General features: G+C 41.1%; 2 protein-coding genes across 5 annotated transcripts in view; both read left to right on the top strand.

Moving 5' to 3' along the window:
- The first annotated feature begins 408 nt into the window (after positions 1-408).
- On the top strand, positions 409-14,475 carry LOC137589424 (ATP-binding cassette sub-family D member 2-like). 2 transcript variants are annotated; one of them, XR_011034174.1, is made up of 11 exons: positions 409-1,603; positions 2,021-2,201; positions 2,631-2,752; positions 5,226-5,385; positions 5,853-5,947; positions 6,365-6,510; positions 8,621-8,766; positions 10,059-10,143; positions 10,743-10,868; positions 10,953-12,246; positions 13,069-14,475. XR_011034174.1 is itself a non-coding variant. In XM_068307193.1 (10 exons), the coding sequence occupies exons 1-10, from the start codon at positions 659-661 to the stop codon at positions 11,155-11,157; spliced, it is 2,211 nt and encodes a 736-aa protein (XP_068163294.1). In that variant the 5' UTR covers positions 409-658; the 3' UTR covers positions 11,158-14,475. The 2 variants fall into 2 exon arrangements, 1 of the variants encoding a protein (XP_068163294.1); XM_068307193.1 differs by having other exon boundaries at positions 10,953-14,475.
- A 1,226-nt stretch (positions 14,476-15,701) lies between these two features.
- Positions 15,702-24,317, top strand: part of LOC137589311 (kinesin-like protein KIF21A) — a 30,069-nt gene continuing 21,453 nt past the window's right edge. For all 3 annotated transcript variants that reach the window (XM_068306968.1, XM_068306967.1, XM_068306966.1), the window contains exon 1: positions 15,702-16,010. In XM_068306968.1, the coding sequence (XP_068163069.1) occupies positions 15,967-16,010 (44 nt within the window). In that variant the 5' untranslated portion in view covers positions 15,702-15,966. The remainder of the gene's footprint in view (positions 16,011-24,317) is intronic.

Raw genomic sequence — 24,317 nt, 5'->3', positions numbered from 1 at the left:
AACAATAATCACTACATAGTTATCGATAACTTTATCGCAATAAATAAAATTGTCGTTTAATGTTTGAACGCGCGCGGGGGATATTTATTATCCTCACGCGCCACTTAGAAAAGTTACCATATATAGAAATATAGTTTTATAAATTTTTAAAAAGGCTGAAATTTGTTCTAGATATTTAACATTAAGATATGTAACATATTTTGGACGAAACAGAAATTTAAATGATGCCATAATTTACAGTAAGATAAATTTCGCGTAACCAATCAGCTTTCGGTGGGGGTGCGACCAATGGAAAAGCCGTTGCGATGCGTAGGGCGGAGATAAGTGTCGTCACAACTACGGAAAGCGGAAATACGCGCGCTAAAGCCAGGACGTTAGGAACGATCGTTAACAAAATAAAAGCATACCCCGAATCGATCTGTACATCCGGTTTTAGTGCGGTGTGAATTCGACAACTGTAACAGGAAGCTAACTCGATGTTATCTACGCGTGCTTGACTCTGATACAGAAAAGAGAAGGATGTAGCGGTACATATAGGTCTGGCGTCACATCAATACAACCATCAGAAGTCTTCCTCTCTTTTCTGTCGACGCGGTGAGTGTGGTTTGGGGGATGGGTGTTGTAATTATTACCAGTAGAGACGACTAACCACTGAAAAATGTCCAACATCCTCGATGCGGCGTCCAAAGTGAAATGGGACCGCACGGCTGCGGCGAAGCAAGCCGTATTTCTTGCAGTTGCAGCTTACAGTGTGAAAACGCTGTACCCCATCATCTGTAAGCATCTCGGCAAGAAAGAACATCCCAGGAATAATCGACGGGATGCAAAGCCTACAAATGGTTCCACTTGTTTGATAAAAACACAAATAGAATGTGTGGATTTCAAGAAGGCATCTCCGGGGGTTAACGCGGAGTTTTTCAAGCAGATCCTGGAACTTGGTAGAATCCTGTTTCCCAAGCTGGTGTCCAGGGAGCTGTGTTTGCTCTGCCTGCACTCCGTGGCGCTGGTGTCGCGGACGTTTTTGTCTATTTACGTCGCCGGCTTGGATGGTAAGATCGTTAAAACGATCGTGGAGAAAAAACCCAAGCGCTTCATCATCCAGTTGATCAAATGGCTCCTCATTGCCATCCCGGCCACGTTCGTCAACAGCGCCATCAGGTATCTGGAGTGCAAGCTGGCTCTGGCCTTCCGCACCCGGCTGGTGAACCATGCCTACCGGACCTACTTCACCGATCAGACCTACTACAAAGTCAGCAACATGGACGGGAGGCTCACCAACCCCGACCAGTCCCTCACGGAGGACGTCATGATGTTTTCCCAGTCTGTGGCCCACTTGTACTCCAACCTCACCAAACCCATCCTGGACGTGATGCTCACTGCCTACACCCTCATCCACACCGCCAGGTCCAGGGGAGCAAACGCCTCCGGACCCACCATGCTGGCCGGGCTGGTGGTCTTCGCCACGGCTAAGGTCCTCCGTGCGTGTTCCCCCAAATTTGGGAAGCTGGTGGCTGAGGAGGCGCACAGGAAGGGCTACCTGCGCTATGTGCACTCCAGGATCATTGCAAACGCTGAAGAGATAGCCTTCTACCGGGGGCATAAGGTATGTAGAGAGGGGCAATAAAGCTCTTTATTATGTCTCACACAGTAAGAACAATAGTACAGGTGATTACAGTATTTTCCGCACTATAAGACGCACCTAAAAGCCTTTAATTTTCTCAAAAACTGACAGTGTGCCTTATAATCCAGTGCGCCTTATATATGAAAATATTTTTAAAATAGGCCATTCATTGAAGGTGTGCCTTATAATCAGCTACACCTTATAATCAGTGTGCCTTATATATATATGAAAAAAGTTTTAGAATAGGCCGTTCATTATAAGGTGCGCCCTATAGCCCAGTGCGCCTTATATTGCAGAAAACACTGTATATGGTGTTCAATTAAAAAACAACATCATTTTATATTCCTTCTTTGGAATAATCAGAGGTCACATCTTCTCTCTCTGGTCCATTCCTTCCAGGTGGAGATGCGTCAGCTGCAAAAGTGTTACCGGGCTCTGGCGGATCAGATGAACCTGATCCTCTCCAAACGCCTCTGGTACATCATGATCGAGCAGTTCCTCATGAAGTATGTGTGGAGCAGCTGTGGGCTGGTCATGGTGGCGGTGCCCATCATCACAGCTACTGGTTTTGCTGACAACGGTAAGGAAGGAGGCCACAAATTGTTTCCTCTACAGATCCTCCAAATTCTGATGGCACTAGTTCTGTTTGGACATGTTGTCACATCAACCTCATTACCATTCTCCTTCTTAAACATATGCACATGAGGGTCATTAACATCTCTAAAGGACTACTGCTCCTTCTTCTCATGGTGACTAATTACCATGTGTGAAGGAATTGCTGCTTCCCAGACAAACATTTTAACAAAATCAACCCACTGTTTTCTTCTCTGCGTTACTACTACGCTAATTTTTCAATGTCTGTGCAAATAGGTTAAAAGCTTATTTCCATTCCATTGTGATGCTCACAAGTTGTAAGTGAGTTTGTCTCCACAGCGTGATGTGTATTCAATGCAAACATTTCTTCAGTCAGTTTGCTGCCTCTCACGTTCGTTGCATTTTCACACTCCAGAAACGGCGGACGGGCACACACAGGTGATGGTGAGCGAGAGGACGGAGGCGTTCACCACCGCCAGGAACCTCTTGGCCTCAGGAGCCGACGCCATTGAGAGGATCATGTGTTCCTACAAAGAGGTGAGGGGGTTGTAACCACGGTTGCCTCGTCACTTTTTAAGTAGAATCCTCTCATAAATGTTATGTTTTGACAGAGCACTTCTGCGTCACACAAACTGTCTATAAAGAAATGCATCATCCATATTAGTGTGTGTTATTCCAAACTGGTTCATGCAGGCTGCAGTTTTAGATATTCGCAAGTGTTGGTGAAAATTTTATTGGCTTAGGTTTGATTGGAAAAGTGCTCCAGCAGGTAGGTGGGAGGGAAGCATCGACTCACTGATTGACGTCTGTTCTCCTCCACATGAAGCGCTCTTTGCCTGAGTTTTTAAGAAAGAAGTCGGTGAATGTAAGACCCTGTTCACCGAGGGCCAAATCCCAGATCCCTCATCACAGTTTAATCCCCTGAAAATAATCGAGACCCATTTTACACCCTCTTTCTCCCTCTCTCTCTCTCTGACTGCTTTTTGAGGACCGTAAGAAGATTTGGCTGCAGCGCATTTGTGGTGAAACCGTTTTCTGTACAGTTGGAATTACAACTATTAAATAAGCGTGAGCTGCTGGTTCGGTCATCTTTTTGTGGGAATCTTCCTATAAAATTTCAAATGACAACGCTTGAATTAAATGAACATAAGGGAGACGTCCGGGGTCAGATGCTAACAAGCCCCGTAATACAGTTACACAAAAACTGAAACTGCTGTAAAGTTTTCTAACACTTGAACCAGCACCAATGAAACATTGAGGGAAATGACTGAGTCACATCATGTCAGCAGTGTTGTTATTGCGTGTTGCTGCATGCAAGGCCTAGAGGTCCAGCAGCCACACAGAACATTCCTCAGTATTCCCTGATCACACCTACAATACTGTACCTATTTATTATAGGAGTAAGTATATAGTGTGTGTGTGTGTGCGTGTGTGTGTGCATGCTGCTGGTCAGGTGGAACTGTGACAAGTCCCAGCTTGTGTCAGTTTGTTACTCATCTGTTTTTTCCTTTTATTCATCAGCGTCTTGTTCTGTCTCCATCAGTGATCTAGCACTTCCTGTTAGTTTTGTGTGTGTGATTTTTTTTTTTTGGGGGGGGGGGTCTGTAGCTTTGGAAAAAAAAAAACAGTATTTACATAAAAATTCGGTGCTTCAGAAACATGGATCAATATTCAGCATGAGACCAGGATTTAACGCAGATCGTTCATTCAACAGCTTTTACGATGACAGCTGGGTGAAGTTTGCCCTCTGTTAGGAGTCAGAACACATTAGATTGAATCATTAAGTTAAGGGCAGCTAAAAAACAACTTTTATAGGCATCATGGCTTCAACATTAAATCTGTTGTCACTTCAGTGTCACTGCAGGTCAACCAGCAGGGAGTTCAGCTGTCCAGACCTCCTCCTCTCTGGGCTTATTCTCCCTGTGAATAATCCTCCATCTGTTGATGTCTATCTCTCTTTCTCTCTCTCGCTCTCTTCGTCTCTCTCTCTTTCCTTACACCATTTTCACATCTGGATTTCTGAGACAATGTCTTCATCAAACTTTCTAGAAATTGTTTTTTAAAATAAAAGTTAGAAAAGTGTCAAAATGTACTTTGACTCTCATCATTCTCAGTGTTCTAACTTTTTACAGAGAACTTTTCTAAAAATTGTGAATTGTGAAGAAAAGTTTCATTCAAAGTTTGAAATTGTATTTCATGGTAGACAAATTTTTACCACTTTATTTTTACTTCGGACACTATCCAAGTGAAACACAGAAAAATGTGTTGAAAATGGTGATGATGAAGGTGCGTTATCAGTTTTGTCTCACAAAATCTATCAATGGGAGGTTCCCCATTGATAGATTTGATCTACTGAGGGTTCATACATTAAAATGACTGATCCTCCCAGAATAAAATGCTGAAGCTCTTTCAACACAAACTTTTCCAGTCGTCTGCTGTTGAAATACCTCAGTTCATTTGAGCATCTCCGTCTGTGAGCATGTTGCATTTCTTTGAATCTTCACATGATGTCCATGAATTCCCTGAACTGGTGTTTAATCTAATCAAGCTGTGTTAATAGTCTGCATGGTCTCCCTGCAGGGTGCATCGCTGAAGCCAAAGCGACAGGCTTATTTTATCCTCATCTGTCCTTGAGGCTCTACATTTTACTGCACAAGATTCTCCAGCTGCTTATAAAGTGATGTTTCCTGAATCCCTCAATGCTTTACTTTAGTTGTTCATCATAATCTGATGATTCATCCTCTAAATTTAATCTAAAATTACACCCACCACACCAGTTTACAATTACATTTATTCATGACTAACCACTGCAGTGTTTAGTCTGAAACTAGTTTCCACACACTCCACACAATATGTTGTTGTTAATCTGGTGAGTATTCCTCCTCCCCCATGATGGTGGTAGCTGTGATCGAGCCGTCGTGCTTTCAGGCCGTCCTTCAGGCTGGGTGTGTCTCTACTTCGTCTTTACCCAGTTTTGACCTTTGACCCCTGTGTGTGTTTGGTGGAATAGGTCACAGAGCTGGCGGGGTACACCGCACGGGTCCACAACATGTTTGTGGTGTTTGAGGACGTCCAGAGGGGCGTCTACAAGCGCTCCTCCCTATCGAGTGCAGCAGCGGAGAAGAAGAGCAAGCCTGAGATGCACATCGACGGACCGCTGGAGATAAAGGGTGGGTCTGTTTGTCTGTACAAACCTCTAAAAGGTCCGTCCGTCTGTCTGTACGAACCTACCTCTGGATATTCATATTTCTTCTTCCATTCTCTGGAACACACTTGGTGCTGTAGTTGTTTGGTCCCAATTCAGTGTCACATCTGGGTCACGTTTTTCCTGAGTTGTCTCATAGTCTTCACCCTTAATGAAAAGCAAGCAGCAGCACTTTGTTGAAGGATAAGTTATTTTTAAGGACAGCCACACTGACTTGATCTTTTTTGTCTAAATTCAACAAAATCTGGCTGAACCTTGCCGAGCATAATAAATTCCTTGATCGCCAACATGGCACTATCAATATCAAGGTCAAAGGTCACAGTCAATTTTAAAAAATCCTTGTGTGCAACCCCTCACACTGATGCCTCACACCTAATCCTCAGATTTGCTCCCATACACTGCCTTACTTTGCTGATCCTTTTTCTCTTTCAGGTGAGGTGATAGATGTGGAAAATGGTATCGTGTGCGAAAATGTCCCAATTATTACTCCGAACGGGGATGTGGTTGTGTCCTGTCTGAACTTTAAGGTGAGACGGCTCTGTGCTTTTTGGATATTGGTTTGTGATCTGGTTTTTCCTTTAATCTCTGTTTTACTCCGCTGACGTTGCGCTGGTAACTGTTAGGAAGAATCAGTTTGCATTGCATCATGTATGAACGTCCTAGTTGCTGCATTCTACTCCATTACCATGGTTGCCCTTCAGCTTTGCCAAACTGATCAACGTGTGATATAAAACACATCACTGCCAGTGAAAACCACCATATTTAGAAACACAAAGTTAGAGCGATTCACCTGGCAGTGAGAGGTGGAAGTTGTTTGACAATCTTGATGTTTTCTAATTGATAATCTCGATGTCTTCTAACCCCTCCAGGACTTGAATGACATTATAAATAGCATTTCATCTGTACTGAAGCTAAAGGGGTTGGTTACATTGTCTGTGTTGCAGGTGGAGGAGAACATGCATTTATTGATCACAGGGCCTAACGGATGTGGGAAAAGCTCTCTGTTCAGGATCCTCAGCGGCCTGTGGCCGGTCTACGGGGGCCGTCTGCACAAACCCTCTCCTCAGCATATGTTCTACATCCCTCAGAGGTACACACACACACACACAAACACGCCGATACACACTAACACACTTGTTCTAAAACATTGTGATCATTATGCAGGTGAACCCCACAAGTAGGGTAATCCACCTAAGTCATTGTAACTGGAACTGTGTGTGTGTGTGTGTGTGTGTGTGTGTGTGTGTGTGTGTGTGTGTGTGTGTGTGTGTGTGTGTGTGTGTGTGTGTGTGTGTGTGTGTGTGTGTGTGTGTGTGTGTGTGTGTGTGTGTGTGTGTGTGTGTGTGTGTGTGTGTGTGTGTGTGTGTGTGTGTGTGTGTGTGTGTGTGTGTGTGTGTGTGTGTGTGTGTGTGTGTGTGTGTGTGTGTGTGTGTGTGTGTGTGTGTGTGTGTGTGTGTGTGTGTGTGTGTGTGTGTGTGTGTGTGTGTGTGTGTGTGTGTGTGTGTGTGTGTGTGTGTGTGTGTGTGTGTGTGTGTGTGTGTGTGTGTGTGTGTGTGTGTGTGTGTGTGTGTGTGTGTGTGTGTGTGTGTGTGTGTGTGTGTGTGTGTGTGTGTGTGTGTGTGTGTGTGTGTGTGTGTGTGTGTGTGTGTGTGTGTGTGTGTGTGTGTGTGTGTGTGTGTGTGTGTGTGTGTGTGTGTGTGTGTGTGTGTGTGTGTGTGTGTGTGTGTGTGTGTGTGTGTGTGTGTGTGTGTGTGTGTGTGTGTGTGTGTGTGTGTGTGTGTGTGTGTGTGTGTGTGTGTGTGTGTGTGTGTGTGTGTGTGTGTGTGTGTGTGTGTGTGTGTGTGTGTGTGTGTGTGTGTGTGTGTGTGTGTGTGTGTGTGTGTGTGTGTGTGTGTGTGTGTGTGTGTGTGTGTGTGTGTGTGTGTGTGTGTGTGTGTGTGTGTGTGTGTGTGTGTGTGTGTGTGTGTGTGTGTGTGTGTGTGTGTGTGTGTGTGTGTGTGTGTGTGTGTGTGTGTGTGTGTGTGTGTGTGTGTGTGTGTGTGTGTGTGTGTGTGTGTGTGTGTGTGTGTGTGTGTGTGTGTGTGTGTGTGTGTGTGTGTGTGTGTGTGTGTGTGTGTGTGTGTGTGTGTGTGTGTGTGTGTGTGTGTGTGTGTGTGTGTGTGTGTGTGTGTGTGTGTGTGTGTGTGTGTGTGTGTGTGTGTGTGTGTGTGTGTGTGTGTGTGTGTGTGTGTGTGTGTGTGTGTGTGTGTGTGTGTGTGTGTGTGTGTGTGTGTGTGTGTGTGTGGCAGCCAATGGGAAACCAGAGCTCTGGCTGTGGTGAAATATTTACCACCCAGACGAGGTTTGAAATGATTACAAAAATCTCCCAGTAAGTTGAGCATTTTTGAGACGTGTGTCATCCAAACACACTCCATTAGTTGTTCCAGGTGTTCAAAGGTCACTGGAATTATAATATTTAAGTATTAATGTGGATTTTTTTGGAATAAAATGATGTTTACATTTCACGGACCTGCAGACAGATCAGAACAGAACCCTCCTTAAGTGTTTGATTCTTATTCAGAAACATTTTCCTCTGTTTCATGAAGTCTTTTGCCATACAAGTGTCACCCTTCATGTGCGTTTCAAATGCCATCTTTTTTTTTTCTTTTTGTAGAAATTCATATTAATCATTAAAATGTGACATGCTAAACAAGGTATTTCATTAGTCAAATCTTCAACACATCTCACACGATCACGTCAATAAATAGAATTGGATTTTGGACAGGAGAATGAGTGCTGGTTGATAAATGCATAAATTCGTGGATCCACTGATGATGAAAATAATCCCAGCTGCAAATACCAGGATGTGGTGGTGAGAGTTTGACATCTGTTGAAGACACATGGATGATTTGACGTACTGTCAAGTGTAATCGTACCCAAAAGCCTCAGACTCAGCTACCTCCTGCAGAGTGGTGAATATTTTATACTGACGATGAGACATCCAGCTGGCAGCAGTAACACAAACCCACACATTATGAAGAAGCAGCACAAACACAATGGATATCTTTCTCATTCAAGACTGAAGTGTGTTTAAGATGTTTGTGTTTGTACAAACAAAACCTCTTTGTTAATGATCCAGGGCACTTCATGAAACATAGGGTCAATAAAGTGGGTAAACGGGTGTGTGTCTGTGTGTTTCTATGTCTGTGTGTTTTCTCCAGGCCATACATGTCTATGGGTTCGCTGCGGGACCAGGTGATCTACCCCGACTCTGCGGAGGATATGTCTGCCAGAGACCTCAGTGACAAGGACCTGGATGCCATATTGGATATAGTCAACCTCAAACACATTGTCACCAGAGAAGGAGGTAAGACAGTAGTAAGAACAAGTTACGGGTGTGTTAAAGTGAGAAGAGGACCCAAAAATAACTTAATCATAAACTATGACATCAATATTATTAAATTGGATAAAATCACCAGACACTTGCACAAAATAAGCCCATCAGTCAAAGACCTGGACCACCAATCCATCTACATCCTTCCAGGATGATGAGATGAGGATATTCAATGGACTTTGATGTTAAACCTGATTCTGATTTTGAAAACTGAGAGAATGATTGAGCAAAAACAACAATTTCCTGGACCAAAAATAAGTAAATACATATAAAATGTGTATAAATAACCATCAGTTTTAAAAAACAACTGGAAAACATAATTATTAGTTGAATATAAATGACCAATTAATCAACTAACAAAATAACCCTAACCTAGAATAAGACAAAGCAACCATCAGAGAAAAGCAGTAACAATTTTTAGTCAAACAAATGATTATTCATTCATTCATTCATTTTCCAACCCGCTGAATCCGCTAACGCAGGTCGCGGGGTAGCCAGTGCCTATCCTGGCAGTCTCAGGGCGTGAGGCGGGGGACACTCCGGGCACGACGCCAGTGTACCGCGGAGCCACATAGAAACAAACAAACAACCATTCACACACACACACACTCCTATGGTCAATTTGGGACTGGCCAATCAACCTGAAGCGCATGCTTTTGGAGGTGGGAGGAAGCCGGAGAACCCGGAGAGAGCCCACGCAGACACGGGGAGAGCATGCGAACTCCGCACAGAGCGGGACTCGAACCCGGGTCCGCCGTGTTGTGAGGCAGCAGCGCTAACCACTGCGCCACCGTGCCGCCCCAAACAAATGATTAGATAAACAAAATAATTTGATAATTTTCAAATGATTTAAATATCTGCAAAATTTGCACTCCCAAATTCCAGCTGACAGTTTGGCTGGTTTAGAGTGTCAGTTAGCCAAACATTTGATCCTGTGCACTCGATTATGACTAGTATTATTGCCTAAACTTGGATCGGTGGTTTGTTGGCAGCCGCCCTCTTACCACTGCCAAATAAACAGGCCTATTGTTGGGAATCAACTGCTGCAGGAAGCTCAGGGCTGTAATTCATGATCGACTGCTCTGTGTGAGAATGTTGAGAAAGTTGTCGTTCGCACCACTAAGGTCACGTTCATTCACTCAGGGATCCATAACGACAAAGGAAAATGTCACCCGGAAAACTGTCAGTCTGTCTGTCTGTCTGCATGCGCCTCTTTTCTGTCTTGCTGAGTGTTGATCTGGGTGTGTTTGTTCTTCTGCCTTCAGGCTGGGATGCTGAGCTGGACTGGAAGGACGTGCTGTCGGGAGGCGAGAAGCAGAGGATGGGCATGGCGCGTATGTTCTACCACAAGTAAGAAGGAGCAGCGTTGTTACACCGACATGTGACACAGGAGCCTTAGAAAACACGCTCCAATTCGTTTGCTGCTCTTATAGAGATACAGTCATATGAAAAAAGTTAGGACACCCTATTAAATAATCAGCTCTTTATTAAGAAATGTTTGCATATCAATGTCCAAACTTATTTTTATTTATTTCTGTAAAAGAAATTGATTTAATTGCAATAAAACAACAAACATTAACACTGCTTTACTCATCAAACAAAAGATATGAACAAAAATACAAACAGTACGCTAATGGAAGAGGGATTTAAAAAGATCTCTAAGCAAGTTTAGTATTGATATGCCAACATTTCTTAGTAAAGAGCTGATTATTTAACTTTTTCACAACAGCACCGCTGCTCTAGATAATTTTGCTGGGTGTCTGTTAGAAGACGACTCAAACTGATAAATGTCGGTTCAGTAGAGCTCTGACGGTGTCTCATCTCTCTGACTCGGTTTCCTTTTTAGCCATGCGTTCTCCAGGTTCCATATAAGGGATTTTCCTAAACACCTAATCTCATTTGTGACCCGGTGGTTAGATATGAAAACATTTATCTCATGACTTCTTCAGGCCTAAATACGCTCTGCTGGATGAGTGCACCAGTGCTGTGAGCATCGACGTGGAGGGAAAGATTTTCCAGGCTGCTAAGGACGCCAGCATCTCTCTGCTCTCCATCACTCACAGACCCTCCTTGTGGTGAGATGCTGAAATACTTCTTGTGTTTTTGAAAATAGTTTTCTTACTTTTTTATCCCAAATGAATGTGACTCCCTTCTTCCAGGAAGTACCACACCCACCTGCTGCAGTTCGACGGGGAGGGGGGCTGGCGTTTCGAGCAGCTGGACACGGCGACCCGCCTCTCCCTCACCGAGGAGAAGCAGCGGCTGGAGTCCCAGCTGGCCGGCATTCCTGAGATGCAGCATCGCCTCAACGAGCTCTGCAAGATCCTGGGAGATGATTCAGTCCTCAAAACAACTGAGGCGTGAGGGAGGAGGAAGAGGAGAACTCAAGGAGCGAAAAGAAAAAGGAGACAAAAAGCAAAAGAAATGAAGGAGGAGGAGAGGGGGTTGCTAGTATTATTTTTAAACCTAGATTTTTTTATTCTTTGTGTAGATTTAAAGCTGGGGGGGGGGGCTTTTGATGCCAGCTGACACGTCCTCCTCCTCTTCCTCCTGGCTTCCTCTTTTTTACTCTGTCGTTTACCCTGTTCAAGCAGAGAAGTTTACACACATCGACTGCATTGATTTGAATTGTTTTCACACATCAGTTTCATCTGTTCGTCTCTTAGCACTTTACTTTTAGGTTTTAGAGGCTCCCTCTGTTTGTCATGACAGAAATTAGACAATAGCTGCATCTTAGCTGGATACCCTCTGATGGAAAAACCACTAAATCATGTCCAGAGCAGTATTCCACACCCACTGGGTTTTGCAAATCATGCTTTAACAGTAGATTTCAATTTTTAATGGCACTAACGTGACCTGTAAGTTTTGAGACTATTTTTGAGGATGTCAGAGTTTGCCTTTGTTTGTGTATCCACAGTATAATCTTTATTTTTAACCTCATCTTAGCCCCCCTTCGATCCTTCAATCACTGATGTTAGTTGAGTTACAGATTTTTGTGATGAATTACAAAGAAAAAAAAGCCAATCTGGGCTCTGATATTAGTTTGAAAATCTTCTCAAACTTGTTTGAACAAAGTCAATAGGGGTAAATGGACGGTGATGTCCATTCAGTCAAATGGGAATCTGTACGTTCGATAGATGTGAGAAATAGTTTGCTCAGAGCTTTTATTTCTCATCTTCCTGAAGTGGAAAATAATTATCTTATAACACCATGAGGTGTGTGTACATTCTAATTATTTTACACGTGAAGTTGTGTTTTAATTTATAAGGCCTTTTTGGTTTCTATTTCATCCATGTAGTGTTGTGTTCTTAGATCATAGACGCTCCATGGTGGCTTCTTGAACTGATGAGCATTGGGACTGTATACAGGAATGAAATGAGCGGGACTGCTTTACCTCATCAAGCCTCCATGTTTGTTACCAGCAACTTATCTGGAGTTATGATACTGTGAAACGTAAGGATTTGTTTATCAGCATCGACAACATTTTGTTCTTGTGAAAAACATGCACTGGTTCTGAGATCTGTGGTGGCTGCTTTTGAACTGTCAGTATGTGGTTCAGATCAGTGTGTGTGTGTGTGTGTGTTTACCCTGCGCTGTACAAAGAATCAGGAAAAAACAATTCTGGATTTTTGCCACCCAGATGTGCTGAGAAGCACACCTGGGGGGAGAAGTTAGCCGTTCTTGTTGTAAATTCACAGTCAGAAACTGTTTTTTTTTTTTTTTTAGTTCCATAGATTCAATCGTCCTCGGGCTCTTTAAGCAAAACACATCATCACTCAGTTTGAAAAGCAAAAAAAAAACAAAAACGCCCAGAAACATTTGCATTATTTTATGTTGTTGTAAGAAAAAGAAACGTTCCTTGAATCACCTCATATTCAATGTTTCATGCATATGGGTTTTAGATGTATAACTGCATCTGCCTTACAAAATTTATTCTGGAAGTTCCGTAAAAGGCTGAGTCTACTTGTCAATATTAAGCAACTCCCTCAGGCCTTGTTAGCTGGGTTGGCATCCAGTAAGTGCAGCAGCTTTGCTTCCATTGTGACTTTTAAAACCTCTTTGGATTTTAGTGTTCATGTGAAGAAAGTAACTATTTGGATGTAGCCCTGTTCTCCTCAGGATGATGGCTCACGGAAAAAAAAAATTTTTTTTTGTTCCCTAAAAAATGTGACAACAGATTTTTTAAACATTGAAATGAAAATGCTTTGGAAAGGAATAGTAGCTGGAATGCTCTGTGATGTACTTTAAAGTTTTGTTTCTGGTCTGTTCCATCAGCCTCTGTTGACAGGAGGCCAGAGAGCCGCTGAATGACACAGAGTCTGGTGAGCGACACAGGATCACGAGATCAGCTGAAGATCAGACAGGACCTGAAATTTATAGGCATGACCTCAGAATCACTAATTAACAACATACTAAGACCTTTACTGGGGGGGGGGTGATCGGTGACATGGTGCCATTTCCATAGTAGTGAACCCTGCTATGGTGAACAATTTGTAACACTTCATCTCCAGTGAGTCCTGTTGGTCTCTGTGGGAATAATTATCTCTGTTCAGTTTACATAGCTCGTGATTTTTATTTTTTTTTACCATGGAGTTGGCAAACACCAGAATGTTGAATGGAGTGAATATTGGATTCCAACAGCAGCAAATTAATGGAAATGGGCCACAGATTGCTGAGACGTTAGTTATCTACCATTAGCTTGTTTCTGCTACCCCCATGTGGTCCAATTATTACGGCAGGGTTAACAGTGTTTTCTGCCTATTTTTGTCTATGGCTGGAATCTAAACTAACTACATGTTATTTACCATCCTTTCTTACTTTCTTTTTAAAACGCCGCCTCATCATTTCTTATCCCCTGAACAATCCCTGTCAGATTGCTTAGCTTGACCTTTAGCTGCCTGCTGATCTCCATGTTTCCTGCCTTGCGCTGTAATGACATCCTTTCTGACTCAACTTTGATACTGACAGTTTTGATTTCTCTCACCTCTTTGTAAGTTAGAGATTGAATGTAAATGTTATGTGTGAATAAGCATCTCTGATGATTATGAAGACAATGAACACATGTAATCAGGTCATAAATGTCTCCTTTTTTGTTGGTAATTGATCACTTTATTCTTGTGTTTATAAAAAAAATACTGACACTCCATGTATGATTGTTTTAGTGGAGCCACATTGTGGTTTTTAATTTTTTTTTTTTTAAGTAGTGAACTAGGCTAATGGGGAATATGTGGAATGAAGCTTGAATCATGTTATTGAAGTGGTCTCAGACAGTCAATTTAAAAATTGTGACAGCATCAATGACAGTATGATATACAAGAGAGGAGTGAGCACTAAGAAGTTTTTGAGATATTATTTAGACTGTCCTGGACTGCAGATGCAATGTGTAATAATTCTCCCTTAAAATCAGGGTGGCTTATCATTGTTAGTACCTGCACAAAAAACTCATAAAAGAGCTTATTTTAAGTTGCAACTCCAATATATATAAAAAAAATTGTTTAGAATTCTCGAGACAATAGTCCAGATTTAATTTATTGGGGTCTCATTGAGCATGTGTAGGAATCTGTATTTTTAAGCACACAGTAAATAGGGGTACAATTACAAAAAAAGGTATCTGATCAAAAGGTATGTGCTAACGTTACTTTATGTTGAAAGATGAAGATACATTTTCTTGTAAATAAATACAGTGCAACCTCAGAAAACGAGCATTGGATTTATTATTCATGTTTATCCTTGGATTTAAATCATTATCAATTTCTATACTTTCAGATATTTTTTTTGAATGGCTTAAACTACTGGTTTTGGTTACAATTTTATTCCTTATCGTTGAAAAATGAATGTCATGCTGGTGTGGCTGAAGTATCTGATTATTAAAATAACCAGTTTCCCCCCAACTCTTCGCTGTGGTGGACAGACAAGGCCCAGTTCTCAGCAGAAATCTGCCTGAAAGCGCTACATGTGATCCTGAATGTTCCTTGGCTGCAGTCTGCTGGTTGTGTTACTGTTCACCGTCTACTTCTGGGCATGCAGGTGACTGGAGTCAGTCAATGTAATGATACAAAATGACCACTAGATGGAAGCATAGCTGCGTCGGAACACACCTTGCACAGCCCTCAAGCATGTCATCTAGTTATCATTTAAGTACTGTACACTGTATTAACTAGTAGGACATACAATGCTTGTCATGACTGATTTAATTATTTGTTCATAATTTACATGAGTGCATGTTCAAATGTATGTTTTACCATTTCTTTGTAGATATTAAATTGATGCCCGGATGGGGGATTCATCTGCAAAGAAATAACACGAACGAATAGAGATAGTATTGAAGTCATCAACAAAAGTAAATATAAAGACTTTGGAATAGCAACATTAAAGTAATATTGAGACAAAATTACACGGCAATAGAAAAGCAAGCCGAGCAGAACAAAGAAATCTAGTGTTTGTCTTTATTAATACAGTATATAAATACCGAAATATTGCATACAGAATATAAAGTTTAATTCCTCGGTAAACTAATATAGTACAGTATACTGTATTGTGTGATTATTTAGTGTTGTATGGATGCGTGTTTTTTTTATAATAGGTACACCACACCGGTATAACAACATTAAACAGTTCAACAGGGAAACGAAGAGGCATTGCAGTATAAAACTAAAGATATTATTATTATCATTATTATTATTATTATTATTATTATCATCATCATTATTATTATTGTTATTATTATTACAGTATCATGTTTGTTTTTGTTTCATTTCTGTATTGGTTCCGGTCAGTGGGAGGAGTCTGGTGACGTCACCACTGTGGAGCCTGCACGCCGACTGATCCCTGCTCCCTCAAACAAACGCACCGATCTCTGCCTAGGAGGGCGAACAGCGGACGATGCTGCCCACCGCCAGTTCCGGACGATGCTGCCCACCGCCAGTTCCTCCGCCTGCAGCCACCGAGTGAATCAGATCTCCGGGAGCTGATCGATCTCATGGCTACACTGATCTCCAAGAGGCCGAAGAGGAGGAGGTGGTGAGAGTTCGACATAAAGACGCTTTTCTTGGAGGTGAAAGGAGAGAGAGAAGGGGGGGGGGGCGAGGCGGCTTTCTCTTGTCTCGTAAGAGGATCAAGAAAAAGGGAAAGCAGCTATTTTTATACCTGTCTGGATTCCCCTCCGGAGGAAGCATGGGCAGCGGGCCGGATGAGAGCTCCGTGCGCGTCGCGCTGAGGTAAGGATGCAGTCATGATGCGCCTGGGTCACACCTGCTACCAGCACCAACGTCCTGCTCCTGCTTTTACCCCCCCTTCACTGCTATCCTTTCACCTCACACATGAATTCGTTTGTAAAAGTCACGTCCATCTACTACTGCCTGTTAATGCATGTCTTCTTCTTCACCATATTTGCATTTTCACATAATACCTTCTAAAAAAGCTTTTATTTTGAAAGTGCTCACGTCCTCCTCCATACCAAAGCGATAAGCTTCAACTATAGACCATTACATGAGCCTCTTTTGTTAATACCTGCACTGTATGTACATGTAGTGTCGTGGATTTATGAATGGGGACCTGAGCTGTGGGGGGATTAGGAGCAGTCTGCAGCTCATCCCTAACAGTGTGGGTCTCCTGAGGCTGACATTTATGTTCAGGATACAATACTTTTCACACACATAAATGTTGATCATTTGTGATCCATTTGTTTTCTCTCCTGTCACATTTCTTTAAATGTCCCAGTATGGTTGTGATCTGATCTTCGTCCTGTTGGCCAATCCTTTTAGTCACTTAGGCAGCAGACAGTCACAATTTATGTCCGGGTTTCTCAGTGTGTGTGTGTGTGTGTGTGTGTTATATGAACTGGATTGGCGACTGTGTGGGACAAAAGTTACTCCTTCTCGAGTGTCTCGTCTTTCTGCCTGTGCTGTCATTGTTCAGTCAGACTTTGACCCAGAACTCTGTTTATTGAGTCAACTCAGTCGAGCTCCCTCACCGACAATCAGCAGGGACTTGAATATAAATATCATTATAAAATATAGACACAAATTTGCTGCCTCAAATACCTTAAGTTCCACATTACACAAATGAACACCTAACCTCTTGTGTATTTACACAAGCTATTGATAATAATAAAAATCCAACTACAGTAAGGTGTGTGTTGGTGTCTTTGAGTGGAAACTACCTGCTGTTGTATCTTCTTAGAAAGCTCCAGCTTCATTAATTATTTGGAGAGTTCTGTCGTCTTGTTTGCTAGTCGAGTTTCCACCTTTAGTCCTATTGATGTTCAGGTCAGTCGACTATTCACTGGTGTATTCTCTCATCCAGACTTGTGCTTTTCTTTCTCTCTATGCACTCAGTCAGCTTTTGAATTTAATGATAATTATTCTCAGTCAGCAGAGCTGCTATAGGCTGAAATTACGTATAGATTGTTGGACAAGACTAACCTGCGCATTGAATCAGCAGAATAAAGAGTTTCACCTGCGGTACTTAAAAATGCTTTGTCACTAATATGATTTACACACATACAAGTTCAGTGGATCCACTTCCTGTTTCTGAAACTACCCAGACCTTAGTTGAAATCTCTTTAATCTTCCTGTTTTACAGTCCATTATCTATTATCAGTCTATTATTATTTTCTTCTTGAAATACAAGCCTGCTTTATTTCCATGGGTCAACAGCATGAATGCAGCCTCATGTAGGCTGATGGATAATCAATACGATGTAGTAACAAGTGTAATTATCATCAAGCTTTATCATCAATTTGTAATATTCATTATATTTACGCATTCGATGGTCCACAAAAAAGTTCCCTTAGTTATGATCATAACCCTGGTTTCACCTTAGCTTCAGACTTTTGGCATGTGGGCTGATTTCCATGAACATGACCCCCCCCCCCCCAGATAAGCGAATCAACACCAGGCTGGTTGGTTTGTGAACACACTGGAACATTTAGTAGCTAAAGGATCAGATAGGTCCCACAGGAACAGCTGAACACCAAAAAGAGGAATAACATGAGTGTAATTATTGGATTACAATTCAAAAGGTAGCTGAATGTGTTGTTGGTAAAGATTCAGCCACAGCAACTCTAAAGGGATGATCTCCTGAACTCTTCAGATATTTGTGAAGCACTGGATTTGTGTGTCTGTCAGTGAGTCGCACGTCTTGTGTTTACAGTGGAAACAACACGAACACAGGCTCGAAAACAACTGGAATGGATTAGACAACTTTTAAATTTACTGTATTAACAAAGCAGTCAGATTGAGCCCGCTTTTATTATGTGGTGAGGACACCCTAACATACCATAATATTAGTAAATTCGCAACAATAAGCCTTTTGGTTTGTTGACAACATTTGTTTCAGAAAATGATGTAATGATTAACTAAAAGTTGAATGTATTATATTCACTGTAGGTCAGCAATTAAATCTGTAAGTTCATCCTTTTAAACAAATCTGTTTAATTTTTTTCACTGCAGGTTATCACCATGGCAACATTATAATTAGTTTTACCCTTAAAAGTTTTGTCCAACCTGAAACATTTCCAATGTCTCAAATGCGTCAACTGTCTGACTCCTCCAAGCATGTAATGGTTTACTTAGTTTTGCGTGTGTGTGTGTGTGTGTGTGTGTGTGTGTGTGTGTGTGTGTGTGTGTGTGTGTGTGTGTGTGTGTGTGTGTGTATGGTTGTGTAGTTGTGTGTCATCAGCCAGTACCTGCCTCAGCCTGTGAGGTTAATATTGTCTGTGAGCGAGTTTTTAATCCTCTACCCCGACAGGTCCAGAGCGATGACAAACGTCTTCATCGTCTCTTTTTTTAAGTTTTAGGCGGAACACGCAGGAAGAGGTATGAACCTAAATAGAGGGACGGTTTGTTAGGGACATTTTGTCATTTTTGATTTATTATTGGAAAAATGATGTCGCTTAAAAGTTTTTTTTTTCTTTAGAAGTGTACTTACCCCTTGATGGATCCTCTGTAACATTCAGGAAAAGGTAGATTCATGATCTGTGCCCCGTTTTGAAGCTTTTCATGCCTGACAGACGACAGATGAGCCACTTCAGTCACACATTGTTGAAGGATCCAACAAACTATGTTTTCTTTGTTATCCTGTGTCACTGTGTGTACATTTCAAATTCCTGATGTCTCTTCTTATGTAACATTCTTCCTCTGTGTGAATGTTTATCTTATGCTATATTTAGCATAAAATCATTAGAGGAAGTTAACTATTGATCCAAGAAGTTTGTGTTTGGACCAGCATTGTCTCAAGAGCTAATTGAGTGATTTGTATGTCAATATTCTTGATGTGCAGCCTTAATTATTCAGCAAGTGTTGCCAAAAATGAACCGACTCAGGTTTCATACTGTCAGATTTAGCTTTTCCGCTTTAGTTACATGAGTTACATTAAAAATGGAAAGCTGGAAGGAATGTTCTGCATCAGAGCATCCCATGAAAGGCTGTGTAACTGAATAATAATAATAATAATAGTAATAATAATAATAGTAGTAATAATAATAAATAAAAACATGAATGATTCAGCATCAGTGTGTGTTGATAATAATTTTATACTAATATAAAATTATATTTTCTTTAACAACTTCCACAATTCCTGTGACCCTACACTATTTCAGACCTTTTCTAAATTAAATTTTAGACACCCCATAATAGCAGAAGCTGTATACTTCTTAGTGTGTTCATATCTGTCTTCATAGCCTGCAATGTAATATAAAGGTAGCTCTGGCCATCCGAGACTTAAATTAATATTATATTTTTTATATTTATATTTTTGCGACACCATAACCCGAATGACTGAAATTTTTCACAGATAAATTTGAAAATATTACCACATTCTTAAAAACATCTTAAAATTAACTAGGAACTTCACATTTGACTGAACCAACTTCATTCCCACTGTTGTCCTAACTCTTATTGGCTCTTCCTAACTGTCAGACTCTTGTCTCGCCCCCTTGACCTTTGAGGATTACGTTTGAGGCCAAAGGCTGTGTGTGCGCCTGCTGCCAAATATTACAAAAGCTTCATGTGTGCTCATATGAGTGTTCATGCATAAACCCGTGTCCATCCACGCATATTCCTGGTAAATATTCATGAACCAACTCAAGTGAACTGGTACACAAAGAAAAATGAGCTGCAAGCCATCTGCCAGCTGCTGTCATGTGATAGTATAGTTACTGAGATATTCAATAACCTCTGTTAATGCAGGGAAAGCTCTAATAGAAGGACTTTTATAAATTAATGAAAAAATCATTTGCGCCACTGTATGTTTGAACAAGCTTTTTCTTATTCCGTTTATTTAAACATGTTTTTTAATGAATATCAGGAACATTTACGTTATGCAGTGTGTGTGTGTGCATGCATGTGTGTGTGCATGTATTTAAACACTGGTTCTGTCTGCCAATCAGGGCGACAGCCAGCATTCTCCACCCTCTCCCTTCCTCCTGCTGACTCACCTTTGACCCAGGAAACAGTTAGAGCTGTGATCGGTGACCCAGCTTAAATTCCCCTTAGAGCCTGTTTTAGCTGCCACTATGGTAACCTTGGAGTCTTTTCAAAGCTTGTCGGCTGTATGGTGATATTTCTATGAATGTAGATGTCACCCATCTAGTAGAAGAGAGGAGGAAACTGAACGCCTGAGTCAGCAGTGTGTTTTACTCTCTTTCCTTCCCTCTGTTCCCACCCTTTTCCATTTTATTTCTGCTGAATTTCCAAAATGCCCACTGTGACATCACTACCTAACTTTTGTTACACTGACAGAATAAACAGATTCAAGGTCTTTGCCTTTTCTTTCAGTAACTGTGAAAGTTTTTCTTCCCAATCCCAAAATATGAAGGATCCCTCCTAGTTAAAAAAAATAAAAGATAATCCTCTCTAAGAGCAATTCATGATAAACATGGTAATTCTGAATAGAGTTGTCCTTATGAAGGAAATTCAACAGAAAATACAAGAATGCGTGAATACTTCCTTTTGCACACAGCGCCATACTTACAAAGTGATGTAATGAATTTGTTCTTGATGTCAAGAACATTTTAGTGACAAAGGAAAGACACAAAGTGCTGCTCAGCTGTAGTTAGTTACAGCAGCAGTCATGCATTGTGGCCTTTTTAAAATTAAATTAAACATCCCTCTTTTTATTTCCATCCCTCCATCATTTCTGAGTGTTGTTCTTCATCTTCTTCCTCTGGGCGACCATTAAACTGTGATCACATGTTATACAAGCTACTATACACACAAAGACAAACAGACTGACAAATGCTCCTGCTGAATCTGTTCTGTGTGTTTTTAAAATAACTTCCTTTTGTGTGTGCATTTGTGCATCGAGTTCTGTAGTAAGTCATGGTGATGGGCATGAGGGTGTTCTTTAAGTGGTGGTACTCTAATGTCCCCCACGGTGTGTTCAGAAGAGCAGAATGAAGCTTTTATTTACACTGTCCTCTGACTAGAAGAACTGTAGCCCTCCTAGATAGCTTACAGCGGCGTGCGTGTGTGTGTGTGTGTGCGTGTGTGTGTGTGTGTGTGTGTGTGTGAGAGAGAGAGACAGAGAGAGAGAGAGAGAGAGAGAGAGAGTGTCTGTCTGTCTCTGTGTTAGTTTAACCTAATGTTGTTGTACTAGAATCTGCAGGAATTCAGCAATGATTGGAATTTTTTACTTTTGTCAGTTAAAAATTGGATGTCATCACACCTGATCAAGTTAATTTACACCTGTTATTGTCTCGTGATCAATAGTTTAGCAGCATCAGGTTGTGTCTTCAGTATTTCTGGGCTCACAGCTGATGCATCTGAAGCTCACCAGTGGACCTGATTCAGTTATACTCACTACAGTGCCTCACAGTGGTTGATCATCGACAGCACCAGTATGGAGGCTGGTTGTTGAAAAGTGACGTGTGTGTGCGTGTACACGTGTGTGTGTTCTTAAAATTGAAGTGTTTGCCATTCTCATGTCTCAGAAACATGAGCAGCAGAGACTCGGGTTATGGGTCCTGACAAGGGCCTGTAAAAACAGAAGACCTGGCAACTCACTAAAACAAGTTGTGCGTGCGTGCGTGCGTGCGTGTGTTTGTGTGTGTGCGTGTGTGTGTGTGTGTGTGTGTTGCAGTGGGGTCTTCTGGTGTAAAGGTACTTCAGAGGACTGCAGGCTACTCACATCTTCATCAAACCACATTCCTCCGTTGCTTAGAGTCAGTTGTGATTGAAGTTTTGTTCAGATCACCAACTGCATTCAAGAGAAAAGTATTAAGGACAGTACTTATTATAATCTCACTTATTACTCTAGGTTTGATACTGAAATGCAAATTCCATGAAAACATTATCTAACAAAGAAAATGTAGATGAAAATGTGTGGCAGAGCTGGACTGTTCATTTTAGGAGATAATTCTGAATCACCATCAGTGTGTGTTCGTAGTTTCAAACTGAAAGAGAAGCAAATCATCCCAGACCTAATTTTATAGATGTTGTATGACTACATGTCGGGAGTCACAAGACTGGGCATCCGTAGATTGAAGCCGGGGGGATGTTCTATATTATCTGCTTATTTGTCTACTATTGTACGGGTATTAGCTGTTAGCTCACAGTTTACCTTATACGTGTTTAATTCGTGTTCAGTTTAATTTGTGTTTGTGTTCATTTCGGCCTCTGAACTGGGTGAATTGGTCCTTTAATTGTTATTGCCATGCATTCATAATATCATAGTATATAACTACATCTTGCCTGCATCTCTAATTTCATTGTCCTGTTGATATCACTGATTCAACAAAACAAATTTAAGGTACTTTTTAAAAAGAAATTGAAATCTGTCTGCAAGTTCATCAATCATATGGTCTTTTTCAAACTCATTCTAAATATTTCTACAGAGTGCAAGATCCAAAAATATTTCACGGTGCATGAGGAGGTTAGGCAATGAGTCAGTGTGCTGGTAGCAGTGTGAAATATGGAAAAAACAGTCTTGTTGTTTCTTGCCCTGTAGTCAAAAATGTTCCTTTCTTTTTCTACTGGCTTAGTCAGCTGTTAACGCCGTCTTAAGAAAAAAATGAACGAGGGTTAGATTTGGTATAGACAGAATAAGGAATCAAGCTTTTGTTCTCTGAGTCAGTGATGATGCGGCATGAACTGCTGCATCTCATGGGACTGATCTCATTGGCTTACTGTCAGGAAGACTCACGTCAGGATGTGATTTCATTTGTTGTGTTTCAAGAAATATAAGATTATCAGCATCCTCTTGATAAACTGAGTCATCAGCTATTTTATGATAACTCAGTTTATCAAGAAGATAAACAGAGTCATTCTCTTGATAAATTGATGCTGCTAAACTATTGATCAGCTATTTTAATTTTACCAGAATATCTTATTTATTACATCTTATTCGTTGTTTTCTCACATTGTCATGTAATTTATTAGATCAGAACGATGCTTAATAAGTATAATGCTATAAATAAATATTTTGGTCAATATATTCAAAATTAAAAATTAAAAAAGCGATAGTGATAATATATAAGTGTATTTTTATATGAATATTTAAACGAGGATTTCTATGTATATAATAATGTAGTTTTTATTTGATTGAAATATAACACTCCATTCCAGATAGGGAGTCAAATCCAAATCAAGAAAAGAGAATAAAATCCAAATTACAATTTAAATACAAACAATACATTGATTGATAAATAATCATACGGGAGCGTGTTTATGTTAAATATGATGAGGATGCAGGACGCTAAGGAGAACAACCATGAGATCAGATCTAGAATAAAAGGTGAAGGCAGACGAAGTCAGAGTTTGAAGCGCGGTTTGTGTGCAGCAGGAGCGTCGACCGTTTCTCAGGCCATCAGTGTAATCACAGTAATGAGACTGAGAGCAGGAGCCTAACTGGATTTGTCACATGGGGAGAAGCTTACAAAGCCCCTCTGTGTGTGTTTGTGTGTGTGTGCGTGTGTGTGTGTGTGTGTGTGTGTGTGTGTGTGTGTGTGCGTGCGTGCGTGCGTGCGTGCGTGTGTGTGAAAGGAAGGGGTATTTTTCACCTTTTACATAAGGTAATCATAATATTGATTTTTTTAAAAGCTACATTTAATATACAAGAGGAACATTTCACCAAAAAAGTAGCAGGAGTAATATCAGCAGTGATTATCAGGACAATCAAATTACGTAACTACCCACTTTTTAATTTTTTAACTGCTCGCTTATACACAGTGTTATTGAATACAAATGCTTGAATGTATTCAGGTATATTTCTTTATGAGTGTGTGTGTGTTTACACACATTTTGGCAGTGGTGGAGTTAAATTTCCTGCTGCAGCAGCCTGTGAAGAGCCAGCGTGTCACTCTAGAAGGTGGATTAGCTCAGTAAAACTCCACCACGCTAAACGACAGCCTTTATTCATCCTGGAGAAAAGAGTGTTTGGGCGTGAACCAGGGAGTGATGCCTGCCAGATTATAATCATCGCCAAAGTTAGTCACCCTAATCATACACCAGCAGGACGCGTCTCTCACCTAAATTGTACTTTGTCACAGTTAACTGCACTGCTCAGCATTTGAATGCAAACACATC

Source organism: Antennarius striatus, chromosome 22, assembly GCF_040054535.1.
Source record: "Antennarius striatus isolate MH-2024 chromosome 22, ASM4005453v1, whole genome shotgun sequence".
In the NCBI taxonomy this organism is placed as follows: Eukaryota; Metazoa; Chordata; class Actinopteri; order Lophiiformes; family Antennariidae; genus Antennarius; species Antennarius striatus.
Note: the sequence above shows the minus strand (reverse complement) of the source record. Positions and strands in the feature narration are given on the sequence as shown.